Here is a 13811-nt window from a genome sequence, read left to right on the forward strand (position 1 = left end):
TATATATATATATATATATATTAATTAAAATAAATATATATATTATTTTTAAAAATTATATATATTTTAATATATAAATTATTAGCATATTTATATTATAATTATAATATTTTATTAATAATCTAAATTTATCATTAATTTTAAATGAATATATAGAGAAAATAATTTTTATTTTATATTTAATCAATTAAATAAATATACAATTAATATAAAACTTATTAAAATTAATATTAATATTGAAAAAATTAGTTATCTCTTTTTTTCTATTTTTTATGCTAAATTTGCTGAAATCAATTATTTATTAGCATAAGTAACATTTTTTTGTGTATTTTTCGTATTTTCTTCTATTATTTCTAAATTTTGACCTTATTCAATTACCATTTAACCCATATTGTTCATTAATCTATTTATTATTATAGCATTTTTTTAAATATAATTTATATCTTATTATCTTTCCTCTATAAGTTATTATTCTAAATCTAATAAATTAGGAGCTACTATTTATTTTTATTATAAACTCTATGTGTTTTCTTTAATATTCTATTATTTATTTTCACTTTAATAACTAAAATTTTTCAAATTTTAACCAAATTTAAATGTTTCTTTTTATGCTTATTATTTAAGTTCTATAATTAAATTATTATTTTGTTAATCAGGCTTTAATTCTAATTATTATATATATGATTATAGTTATTTTATTTCTTATTGCATTATTTCTTTTTGCTATATATATTGATTTTGACTTAAATAATTTTTTTATTAACTATTTTCTTATAAGATATTGTTTATTTATTAAATTCTTTATAATTATCCTTCTGAAAGCTTTTTTAATTGGTCTTATGTATATTTTTCTTTCTTTTATAATAGCTTAGTGTTTAATTATTATGACAATTTTTAATTTTTTTTATATATATTATTTATATTTAACTTAATAAATATTAATTTAATTATTATATGTATATACTTTTTATATAAATTTTTCTATTATTTTCTATTAATAAAATATTTAAATTAATTACATTAGAATTCGTATAATTTATATAAAATAAATTTGTAATTTTTATAAATATTTTTTTTTATTTATATATATTCATTTTTTTAATGTCATTCTTTTTATTTTTATATTTTTTTGTATTTTCTTTATCATTATTTATAATATAATTAATTTATTGATCTTAATTATTAATGATTTTTTATTATTTAATCAAAAAATAATTATTAAAAAAAATATTAATAAAATGAATTAAGTAAGCATTAATTAGAAAGCTGTATTTTATAACTTAAAATAAAAATAAAAAAAATATAAACCAAATTTGACAAAAAATTAAATAGTAAGATGATACAAGAGACATATCAGCATCTATTTTATTTATGTTATTTGTATTAGTTACAAATGAACTTATTTTGCATAGATTTAATTAATATAAAGAAAAATATCCAATTTTATAAATATTTTAACCTTCAACATTAACAACATTATTAGGTTAAAGATTTGATTTTTTTAATATTTTGAAATATATATAATAATCAATAATATATATTTATTAACATATAAATAAAAAAAAATTAAAATATATTTTAAAATCTTATTTTTATAGGTATTGTATCAGGGGTTCTTCTAAATTTAACAGAAATTATAGATATTGTAGGAATTATTTAATAAGGTTTTTCAGAATTTTTTTTAATAGTATTATTACCACCAATATTATATGAATCAGCAATAAATATGTAAAGGGTAAAATCATATAATATAAAACTTACTTATAAATTAATAATCAAAAAATATAAAATAAAATTAATTTATTATATTTATTTTTATAAAATAGAAATATTTTTTTAAGCATCTTGGAAGTATTATAGTTTATTCAGTTATAGGAACTGCTATTTCAATACTTACTACTTCAGCATTAATATATTTTATAGGTTGGATTGGAGTAGCAACAGTAATTTTTTTTTTTATAAAATTCATGTATATATATTATATATATATATATAAATATATATATATATTATATATATATATTAATATTTAATAATTATTTTATATATATATATTTTTTTTATAAATATAGAACTTAGGATTAAATGGAAGTTTTGCTTTTGGTGCTTTAATAAGTGCAACTGATCCAGTTGCTGTTATGTCGATTTTTAAATAAATGAATTGCGATAAAAATTTATATGCTTTAATTTTTGGAGAATCTATTTTAAATGATGCTGTATCTATTATAGTTTATAAGTAATAAATAAAATCTTTATTTGCATTACTTTTATTTAAAAATTTTATTTAAATAATAAAAAGTATTACACTTTAATTAAAAGAAGAACAAGGAGGATATGATACAATTTGGAAAGCTTTATATGATTTTCTTTATGTATTTTTTGGCTCAATGGTTACTGGATTTGTTATAGGATTATTAAGTGCATATGTATTTTTTTATATATATACATTTTTCTTTTATATTTTTAAAATAAAAGAGATTAAAATATAAAGATAAATAAAACGAAGAAACTTAAAATAACACAGAAATGACTATTTTAACAATTATACCTTGGGTAAGTTATTTAGTCGCAGAAGTATTTATATTATAAAAAAAAATTAATAGTTATATAAAAATTAGGGTTTATAATTATCAGGAATTGTGAGCATTGTTTTTTGTGGAATTGCTATGGTTAGATATGCACTTCCTAATGTTACTGAAAATAATCAAAAAGTCAACAAAAGATTGTATAATATACTAGCATATACATTTGAAAACTTGGTTTTTATTTTTATTGGGGTTGGATTTGTTTGCTTTGATTTGGCTTGGAAGGAAATGGGAGTAAGTTTGTTTGTTTGCGCTTTTTTAATAATAAATTTAGCAAGATATATCAATGTGGAAACAGTTTCTTATTTTTTAAATAAGTATAGAACAACAAATATAGTTAATAAAAATTTTAGATTTATTTTATGGTTTTCTGGATTTAGAGGTGCTATGGCTTATGCTCTTTCAATGAAAAGTAGAGAATAATTTACTTAAAATAATTTAGGTAGAATTATGTTAACAATAACTTTATTGTATTCAGTTATAAACGTTAAATTTAATTTATATAAATAAAAACAAAATTTTATAATATTTTTATTATTTTAGATATTTATACATGCATCAATTTTAGAAAATATAGCTAAAAAATGCAAAATTTAATAAAGGTAATTATAAATACATACAAATATATATATATGTATATATATATATATATATTTATATATTTATATATATATTTATATTTATATATTTATTTTATTAAATAAAAGTTTTTATAATTTAGAAGAATAAAAAGATAATTTATAAGTTTCAGATCATAATCATTAATACTAAGGTTTTTGGAATAAAGTTAAAGAATTTTTTGCATTGGTAGATCAAAAATACTTATAAAAATTTCTTTTGGGGTAATTTATATACATTCATTAATTAATTTTATTTCTAATTAAAAATAAAGAAATGTTGACGATATGAATTTGTCATTAAATATTAATATTGAAGTAAAATAAAATTAGGAAAGTGGAAATAATTAAAAGTATTAATAATTAAAAATAAATATTTTTATTTATTTAATTTATAGTAATTATTAAGAAGTTTAAAATGAATAAAATATAATCAGAAGAAAATCATTATAATTAATTTAATTAGGTGTAAACTAAGAATTATAAAATGAAAATAAATACGATGAAATAAAAATAAATATTGATTCTGATAATAATAAATAAATTTAATTATGTGATTAAAAAAATACATCAATTAATAATTCTAATAGTGAATAGATAAGTTAAAATATTGTATAAAATTTTTAAAATGAATAATAAATGCAATAAAATGAATAAGAATATATTTAAAAATAAGAATGAAAAAAATTTTCTATATTAGAATAAATTTTTTATAAAATCTTAAAAAAAAATTATCTATAAATATATTTATATATATAATTATATTTATATATTAATGCATTTTTTATTATTTTTTCTTAATATTTTAATAAATATTTATAATATTTTTTTTAGTACGTTTAATTATAAACATCATATAAATTCAATATTTATTTTATATATTAAAATATAAAAAGAAATAATGAAAATATTTTTTTTTTTTAAATTAAAAGGAATTTATTATATATTATTTAAACAATTTTTTTATATATATATTTTTAGATAATAAAATTGTATATTTATTATAAAACTTATAATTATTTTTTAAATCAAAAATATGTATAAAATAAATTTTTTGTATTAAATTTATTAATCACCAAAAGATATATAATTGAATGATTTGACAATTTAAATTAAGTTCTAATTATATTTTTAATTTTTTATAATTTATAAATATTTAGTAATGAAAAAATAGGATAATCAGGATCATAATTAATCGGAAGTTTATTTTAATAAAATATAAATCTATAAAGTTTAACATTATTATTAAAGTATTTTTTTTTTTCCATAATAAATTAAAAGAAACTAATAATTAAATAAAGCAATTAAAATATTTAAAGTGAGGACATGTAAGGAATACAAAATGGATTTAAAGTGCTTTAAAATATTAAATTTATTTATATAGAATTATAGTAAATACAACTTCTAAATAAACAATAATAAATATAGTTAATATTTATAAAAGTTACAATAAATTGAATAACATAAAACTTTAATTTAAAAATTATGATAATATATAATATTTGCATTTAAATATGGGGTTAATTATTCTTTATATGATTTTTTTTACAAAAAAATTTAATAAAAGTCGTAATAAAATAACAAGTTAAGGTATGATTATAATATCTAAATATTTATAGGAAATGGAAAACTTAATAAACCTTGATTTAATTCTTGAGTAATTGATTATTAATATTTATTTATATTTTAATTATTTGCTTGAAATATATTTTTATATAATTATTATTTGACTTATGTCTTTTATTTAGAAACAATTAAATTGGTAATGATGGTGCAACCTCTTTGTAATAATTATTTTTAAAACTAATAAACTTGTAAGAAATTCGTTTAGATTTAAGGTAAAATATTAAATATTTTAAATAAATGAATCATATTTTAATACTTAAATGTATAATTAAATATAAACAAGAAATAACTAAATTACTAAATAAAATATTGGAAAATCTTTCATAAATAATTAAAATATTAATACATTTGGGTTTAATATATAGAATAATTATTTAAATGCAGAAAATGAAATTTTGAGTGATATTTCTGCAAATCCTAATATAAAATCTTTAATTTTATATATGAACTATAAAAATTAAAATTAAATATAATAAATGGGAATTAATTTAATACATTTTTAAAATTTAAAGTTTTTATATTTAGATTTAAGGTATTAAAATAATATTATTTAAAATAAATAAATTAAATCCTTAATTTAATTAAGATTTAACTTTATATCTCAATAATAAGTAATATAATTAGGAAAGTAGCTTAGATAACTAAAATAACTAAGAAAATTAGAAATATTTATTTAGTAAATTAAATTAATAAACTTTAATAAAATTTAAAATATTATATTTCTTTCAATTATATATTAGAGGAAATTAATTTTAAAGATCGTTATATACTAAATTTGGGGCTTAACTATAATATATGAAAAATTTATTATAAATTCATATTATGAGCGAGTATAAAATAAAAATGTTAATACTTTAATTTTAACACTCGTGTTTTTTTTTTTTTTTTAGTTAATACAGATTAATGAGAAGATCAATAAAAAGATAAGTAAAGTCATTAATTATTTATAAAGGCTGAAAAATTTAAAATAATTTCTAAAAAAATAAAATAGAAAAAAAGAAGAAGAAAAATTAAATATTATAAAATAAAAATGTATTTATATTCATATTTATTATTTATTTTATTATTTTAAAAAATCCATAAAATATAAAAAATATATTTTATAATAATTCTCCTTGTAAATAAAAAATAAAAAAAAATATTAACAAATAATAAAGCATAAACAAAAAATAAATAATAATATACACAAATTAAAAAAAAAAAAACAAAACAAAAAAACAAAACAAAAAAAACAAAAAAAATGGAAATAGAATAAGATAAATTAGATGTAAGCAAAATATCAAATTATAAATTAGTTGATTAGAAATATTACATAAAAAATCATGTTTTAGGTAGAGGAAACTTTGCGGAAACTTACCTAGCGACATTAAAAGAGAACGAAAACTAAATATTAGCTTGTAAATTGATATCTAAAGATTCTTTAATGGAAAAATTACGCAAAAGTAAAGAACCAGAATCACGTAAAAAATATATAATAGACTCCTTAAAGAATGAAGTTTAAGTATGGAAAAAACTAAATCATCCAAACATAGTTCAATTTATAGATTTTTCAGAAACATACAATAATATATATTTTTTTTTGGAATATTGTAATGGAAAAGATTTATAAAAGTGTTTGAAAGAAAAAACTAGATTAAGTGAGGAAGAATCACTAATAATATCCTAATAAATAGCCAATGGATGTCAATATTTGTACTAAAAAGCAATTTTCCATAGAGATTTAAAACCAGAAAATATACTGATTCATAATGGAATAGCGAAAATTGCAGATTTCGGATTCTCAAAAGCTATTAATTATGATATGAGAGATACTGCTAATTCAGGAACTTCAGTAGGAACCCCTTATTATATGTCTCCTTAAATAATTCTCGGATAAGATTATTCTATTAAATGTGATGTATGGTCATTAGGTGTTATGTATTATGAAACTCTATATGGAATGGTGCCTTTTTAAGATAAAAATAGTATAGAATCTTTAGCTTAAAAAATTTAATAAGGAAATATTCAATATCCGGCTTTTGTTAAAATTAGTAATGATCTTAAAGAATTACTTCAAAAAATGCTTACTGTTGAAGAAGAAAAGAGAATTTCTATGACTGAAGTTAAAAATAAGATAGATGAACTCGTTGATAGAATCAAAAAATGAAATGATGATTATATATAGTATTTTTTTATCATTTATAGAATAGAATATTTTTTTTTTATTATAAATAAAAATTCATATTTTTTATTTTTTTTATTTCTAATATTTTTTAATTTTTTTTTTTTTCCTTTTTTTTATTTATGATGATTATTCATTATTTTATTAATCTTTATACATTCTTATTTTAAAAGAAAAAAAATTAAGGTAATTTTATTATAATTTTAATTAAAAAAATAAAATAAAAATTATTAAATATATTGAATAACTATATTTTTAATTAATGAATATAACTTATAGAAATATGTTAATTATTAAAATAATCATTTACTAAATTATTTAATTTAATCAATGTTTTATGTTTTATATTTATAAAACTTTTAGATTGAATATGATTTTTTAAATTATTAATTTTTAACAATTAATATTATACTTGTTTATTTTAAATTTATAACATATAATAAAAATTAATTAAAATTTTTTTGTATATATATATTAACATTAAAAAAATTTATTTGATATTTCAGTTTTATATTAGAAAAAATATGAAAAATAGTTAAAAACATCTTTATTTTTTTAAAAATATTTAATATTAACTAATTTAAACATATTAAAGTAATCTAGTAATACTGAAAAAATATATATATATAAAAAATATTATGGAAGAACTCAAATAAAAGTGAAAATAATTATTAATTAAATATATTTATAATTAATAAAAAAAATTTTAAAAAAATAATAATAAATCGAAAACTATCAAAAAATATAAATAGAAAACTATCAAAAAAAATTAATTAAATTCAATTAAAAATAATATAATATTATAATTGTGCAAATCATTTTTTTATATAAATATTAAAAATTAATAATATAAATTATGTCTAACTATTACTTTTTATAATATAGAAAGTCATATAAAATTAAGCGCAATGTAATTTATAATAAATATTTCAATTTAAGAACATACAGTAATAATTAATATATATGAAATAAAAACATTATGTTTCAGAATATTCATATAACTTAGAAAAGAAATAATTAATTAATAATAAAAAAAGCAAATAACTTTAAAAAACTTAATTAATAGAAAGAATCGAAAAAAAAAAAGATGAAAATGAATTTGGCCTTTTTTTTATTTTTTTGATATACAGTTTTAAATTTTTAAAATAAGTTCAGATAGAAAAGATATAAATTTTAAACCTTTTTTTTTTTTAAATATAGGAATAAATAAAAACAAAAAAAAGTATATGGAATTTTTTATGCCTTGAAAGTTTTTAAGGAATAAACAAATTATACCTAAGTGAAGATTTATTATGAAGAATATAAAGCAAACAAAATACATTCGTGTTCGTGTTAATAATGTAAATATAAAAAAGAGAATATTTTTTTTTTAAATATAATAATTAATATAAATAAAAGTTTATCAAATATAATTATAATAAAATTAAAAATAATTTATATTAAAATAATATTAAAAAGAATAAAATATGTTAATGATAAAAATAAATATTTATCTAAATTGCATTCATTCTACTACTCAAAATGAATTATTATATACTTAATCTGTAAACTAATTGATTAATTTCCAAGTCTTACCCTTACCTTTCGAAATGAAACACAAAACGACTTAATTTTAAATATTTTGTTATCAGAAAATTATATAAAAAGCTTTAATTGATTGAAAAAAAGACCTAATTTTTTTTTTAAACACAAATGAAAATATCTAAGTTAGAAAAAAAAAAAATTAAAAGCTAGCTAGAGTTAAAAAAAAGTATATTATAATAAATTTGGTTTATTATTAAAAAAAAAAAAAATTAATTAAATTTCGTTATAAAACAATCATAGAATAAATATATATATTTATTTAAATTTATAATATAATTATTAATATTTTTTTAATTTTTTTTTTTTTATTTTAACTATTGAATAAAAAATTATCAAAGATCTTTTTTGGGTTTTTTTTATTTTTATTTTTAAGATTTCTAATCTTTTTATTTTTCTTATTTATGCTTTTCTTCTTTAGATTTTTGTTATTCTTATTTTTCATTTTTAGGTTATTTTTTATCTTATTTTTCTTCTTTAAGTTATTTTTCTTCTTTAGGTTATTTTTCTTCTTTAGGTTATTTTTCATTCTTGATATATTTCTCTTTTTTTTATTATTTTTATTCATCAGCATCCTTTTAATCTTTAGTTTATTTTTATTCATTAGATTATTTCTATTCTTTAGCTTGTTTTTCGTCTTTTGATTATTTTTATTCTTTTGGTTATTTAGGTTTTTCTTCTTTTTATTGATTTTCTTATTTACGTTATTTATCGTCTTTAAGTTTTTTTTCTTCTTTGTATTCTTTAGATTATTTTTCTAATTTTTAAGCTTTAATTTATTCGACTTTTTTTTCTTTCAATTCAGATTCATTATTGTTTTGTTCTTAATTTTAGATATTAAGTTATTCTTATGTTTTAGTAACAACTAAAAATAAAGCAAAAATTACTAATATTAAAAAATATATTTTTAACATTGTTTTTTAATGATATTTTCTTTTAATTATTTATTCAATATATATTTAAAAATTAATAATTATAAAAAATATATAAAATATTCTTATAAATTCTTTAAAAATAAATAAACAAATTAAAAAAAAAATCATTATATAAAAAAATAGACAATAATAATAATTAAAAATATATATTTATTATTATTATTATAAATTATTTTATATTTTTTTAAATATTTAAAAAATATATATATATATATATTTTAAATAAATTATTATATGTTTTTAAATTAAATTTAATAAAATCAATTTAAGAAATTACTATAAACCAAATATATTCCCTTTAATTATTTATAATTGTGTTATTAATAAAAATTATAGATAATTAATTAAAAAAAAATTAATAAAAAATAATATGCATTATTAAATATAAATTTTAAAAAAAAATATATATAAAAAATACATATAATTATTGTAAAAAAAAAAAATGATTTTCTCGTTTATAATTTTAAAATAAAAATTAATATAATAAAAATAAATTATTAAAAAAAAAAGTAATTTATATTTACATTAATAATATATATAAACATATATTTTATTAATTAATTTATTATAATTATATAACGATGATCTTTTAATTTAAAAAAAAAAAAAATTAATTCATTAATTTTTCTTAATGTTTAACCCTATTTTTTTTAAATAATCAAATTAATTTTATTAAAATTTCCAAACATTAAAATGTATTATTTATTTTTTAATAAATATTTAAAACAAATATTTTCTAAATAAACCAAAACCACTTAGAGTTTAATAATTATTATTGACAAAAATTCCTTATTCCAATAAAATAATTATATTCTATTTTGGTATATAAAAATCACATATTAAATATTAATCGTCAAAAAAATAATTTTAAATAACATTATCATCACCATATATTTAGTTCAAAACAATAATTATTAATTATTATTATTATTATTATTATTATTATTATTATTATTATTATTATTATTATTATTTTAATTAATATCTTAACATTACAATATTTCTTTTTATTCAAAAATTTTTTTAAATAATTTTTCATCATTTGATCCTTTCTAAATTTAAAATAAGCCGTTAATAATTCCAAAACTAATCAAATTTTTACATATTTAATTATTCTAGTAATTTTATTTTTAATTATAAAGACTATTATCTAATAAAACCTATTCTATAAAATATTTATATATAATCTCAAATTAATTCTTGTATTATTCATAATTATTTTAAACAATTATTGACCAACAAACTTTTTATAAAATTTCGTATTAAAAATTATTTTTATCTAATGAAATGTTATTATCCTTATTATTATTAAAAGAAATTTAATTTTTTTAATTTAAATTTAAAAATATGTATTCCCACAAATTACTATTATTACTTTAAAAAACAAACCCTAATTTTGAAAAAGAAAAAAGTACTTTAAAAATATCATTTCCTTTAAAAAACTAAAAATTTTAAATAAAAAAATTCTAAAAAAGCATCAAAATTTAAAAGTGATATAATTTTATTTATTAAAAATATTTTAAATATAAAATAATATCCTATATTTTTATTTTCTAAAAGGAATTAAGAATATCTTACAATAAAACATTAAAAACATGCAAATTTTTCACTGAAAATTCCATAAAAAATTAAAAATAACAACAAATTACGTAATTTTATTTCCTCCTATGTTAATTCTATATATAAAAAAATTCAATTTCCTATAAAACCTATCTCTAAATATCCATCCAAGATGCTTTTTACTCTTCCTAAACCTTTTTTTTCTCTCCTATATTTGTAAAACATTTCTAAATTTCAACTAAATATGGTAAAAAACTCTAAATTGGGCACACTCTGAGTACTTTTTATAACTAAGCGATTATAAATTGGACATTTATAGCTTCTACATGTTATAAAAAGTTAAAAAAAATGACTAAACAATCACAAATTTAATTAAAATTGCCAACTTAATTGACTTCAGTTTACATTTTCTAAAATAAAAGGTCCGAAAGTTCTTCGTATTAAGAAAAAAGTTTCATTTAAATGATAATTTTGGAATATTTAATTAAAAAACTTAATGAAAACTATTATTAGTCTAGTAATTTTTTTTAAACTTCATTTATTATGTTTTTCTAAAAATTCATAACTTAGTCACTATTTTCACCTTATAAAGCCAAAAATTCCCCTATTTATAATTTTTGGTACAAAAATAAATCATTTTAATTTGAAAAAAGGACTTTCTTATTCACCTAAATGTAAAAAATTAAAGCTTTTTTCACAAAAAGATTTATTTATTCTTTTTCATAACCTTAAACGGCCAATTTCGAAATTTTAAATATCAAATCAATGTTCAAAAATGCCTTTTATGATGGAAAATTTTCCTAAGTAAACTCTATATTTGACAAAAGAGAAATTATTTCATACATTAGAGTCCCTTTAGCGTTCAAAAGAGCTTATATAGGTGAAGAAACAATACAAGAAATGTACTTTGGAAGTTAAAAGTAAGGATTTTGGCTCTAAGAGTTGGTTAATATAAGCATTTTTGTATAAACTTTGTTTAGATCTTGAAAATATTTAGATAAAAGCCAAGTATGTAGATTTTTTTAGTGAATATTTAATTTTTAAAGGGAAAAACGAATGCCTTTTTTAGAAAACAAATTCCAATTAGAAACATTTAAAATAATATAAGATTAAAAATTAGGATTTAAATTATCAAAAAAGGAATTATTTTCTAATTTAAGGAATATTTCTTAAGTAATATTTTAAATTATTAAGTTTTTATTTTATGTATATTTATCATTAAAATGAGAAATGAAATGTAAAAAATGATCTTCTTTCATTTATTTTATATAATTTTTTAGATTTTCAAGTATCTCCTATATAGTTTATTAAGTAAATGCTTTTTTTGATTAATTTTATATATTTTTTTCCATAAAATCCAAAATTAATAAAACTTTCAATTTTTTCTAAAAAGAAAATAAAGGAAATTAATTATTATATTTTAATATAAAAAATTATTCTATATATTATAAAAAACTTTCTTTTTCTAAAAAAAAATCTATCTATTATTCTAATTTTATTAGATTTATAATTATTTCAGAATTCAAATTAAAATTAAAGCCTATATTTTTTTCCGTAAGTACGTTTTTTAAAATTAATTGACAAATTTTCTTTTTGTCATTAAAACTATCTGTTTATACTAGAATCTATAAAAGTCTTTATTTTTACAAAGGACTTATTTATAGTTATTTCATATCTAAAATTTCAGTAAGTCTTTTTTCCAAAAAATACATCTATTTATCATTCAACTATAAACTTTCTCTCAAAACTATATTTTCTTCTAAAAAATCTATACATCCAGTCAAAAAATCATCGTTTTTATTTTATTCTTATAAAAACTATTCAATATACATTTCTTGGGAAAACTCTAATAATTTAACCGAAATATTAAATGGAGCAGTTTAATATCCTTTAATAATATTCAAAAGATCATTTTTAGTGATTAAACTTTCCTAAGGAATACTATTTTAAATCAAAGAAATTAAATCGAAAAATACTGGAGGCGTTTTATATGAAAAGTGGATTTTTGTATAAGAAATAAATTTAAAAAGTAAACAAAAATGCTCGAATTTAAAAAAGCTTTGATGCAATTTTTTCAAAGTCAATGTTTTCGAAATTAAACTATAAATAAATTCCTAATCAGGAATTTTTTTTTAAAAATAGATTGCCTTTAAAATATTTAGAGTAGTCTGGGGAGAAAAATCATTCTTTATTTCAATATTTTTAAGCATTTTTTCGCATTTTATAAACCATTTCTATGTATTCATCTCAAAATAAGTCATAGTTAAAATAATTTATCCAATTTATAAGGGTGTGATCTATTTTTATTTATTATTTTCATTTTATAGTTCTTCTTATTCGATTTTAACAAGAATTTATTCAATTTACTTTTTGAGGATATTTTCTGATTAAAAATTAGAATTTTATTTCTTTTTTAATTTTCGGTAAAATTTTAAAATCTCAATTAATGTAGGAGTATATAAATTTTGAATTTAAGATTAAATATGATCTAATAATTTTGTTATTTGTACTATATTTTGGACTATTTCAGATGAAGGGGTTTTCGTTATGTGTATTTAGAAGCTTTAAATTAAATGATGAAATGTATATTCTGATAGGTTTTATTGGTTTTGGGTATAGATTTTTAAAAGATAATGAATATTGGTAGCTTTTTCTAGTTATTGGATTATTTAATTATCATATTCTTTCCTTTTAAGTTAATAAAAGGGAGTGTTTATGGGGGGAGACTTTATACAAAAGAATCTTT

General features: G+C 15.5%; 3 protein-coding genes across 3 annotated transcripts, besides 18 other annotated features; 2 read left to right on the forward strand and 1 right to left on the reverse strand. All coding sequences in view use genetic code 6, as the record gives it.

The window, feature by feature from the left end:
* Positions 1–21: part of a microsatellite that runs on past the window's edge.
* Positions 22–1059: 1038 nt separating this feature from the next.
* Positions 1060–1101: a microsatellite.
* Positions 1102–1206: 105 nt separating this feature from the next.
* Positions 1207–1239: a microsatellite.
* A 379-nt stretch (positions 1240–1618) lies between these two features.
* On the forward strand, positions 1619–3624 carry IMG5_143020 (sodium hydrogen, putative; the record flags this gene model as incomplete). The annotated part of the gene is made up of 10 exons (XM_004031262.1): positions 1619–1735; positions 1827–1943; positions 2073–2236; positions 2300–2426; positions 2476–2574; positions 2619–3071; positions 3129–3187; positions 3293–3427; positions 3478–3520; positions 3601–3624. The coding sequence occupies exons 1-10, from the start codon at positions 1727–1729 to the stop codon at positions 3622–3624; spliced, it is 1230 nt and encodes a 409-aa protein (XP_004031310.1). The 5' UTR covers positions 1619–1726.
* Positions 1971–2055: a microsatellite.
* Positions 3208–3273: a microsatellite.
* Positions 3229–3279: a microsatellite.
* A 314-nt stretch (positions 3625–3938) lies between the features above and the next one.
* Positions 3939–3979: a microsatellite.
* Positions 3980–6020: 2041 nt separating this feature from the next.
* Positions 6021–6069: a microsatellite.
* Positions 6022–6069: a microsatellite.
* IMG5_143030 (protein kinase domain protein) lies at positions 6048–6974 on the forward strand (the record flags this gene model as incomplete). The annotated part of the gene is made up of 1 exon (XM_004031263.1): positions 6048–6974. The coding sequence occupies exon 1, from the start codon at positions 6069–6071 to the stop codon at positions 6972–6974; it is 906 nt and encodes a 301-aa protein (XP_004031311.1). The 5' UTR covers positions 6048–6068.
* Positions 6975–7699: 725 nt separating this feature from the next.
* Positions 7700–7757: a microsatellite.
* Positions 7710–7756: a microsatellite.
* Positions 7758–8616: 859 nt separating the features above from the next.
* IMG5_143040 (hypothetical protein) lies at positions 8617–9100 on the reverse strand (the record flags this gene model as incomplete). Its single annotated transcript, XM_004031264.1, has 1 exon — positions 8617–9100. A coding segment is annotated over one exon (484 nt), but the record flags the coding sequence as incomplete, so codon positions are not given.
* Positions 8979–9103: a microsatellite.
* Positions 9005–9103: a microsatellite.
* Positions 9035–9229: a microsatellite.
* Positions 9230–9643: 414 nt separating this feature from the next.
* Positions 9644–9751: a microsatellite.
* Positions 9714–9757: a microsatellite.
* Positions 9716–9757: a microsatellite.
* Positions 9758–10415: 658 nt separating this feature from the next.
* Positions 10416–10479: a microsatellite.
* Positions 10480–13811: the final 3332 nt, after the last annotated feature.

This window comes from Ichthyophthirius multifiliis (assembly GCF_000220395.1).
Source record: "Ichthyophthirius multifiliis unplaced genomic scaffold scaff_1120509251113, whole genome shotgun sequence".
In the NCBI taxonomy this organism is placed as follows: Eukaryota; Ciliophora; class Oligohymenophorea; order Hymenostomatida; genus Ichthyophthirius; species Ichthyophthirius multifiliis.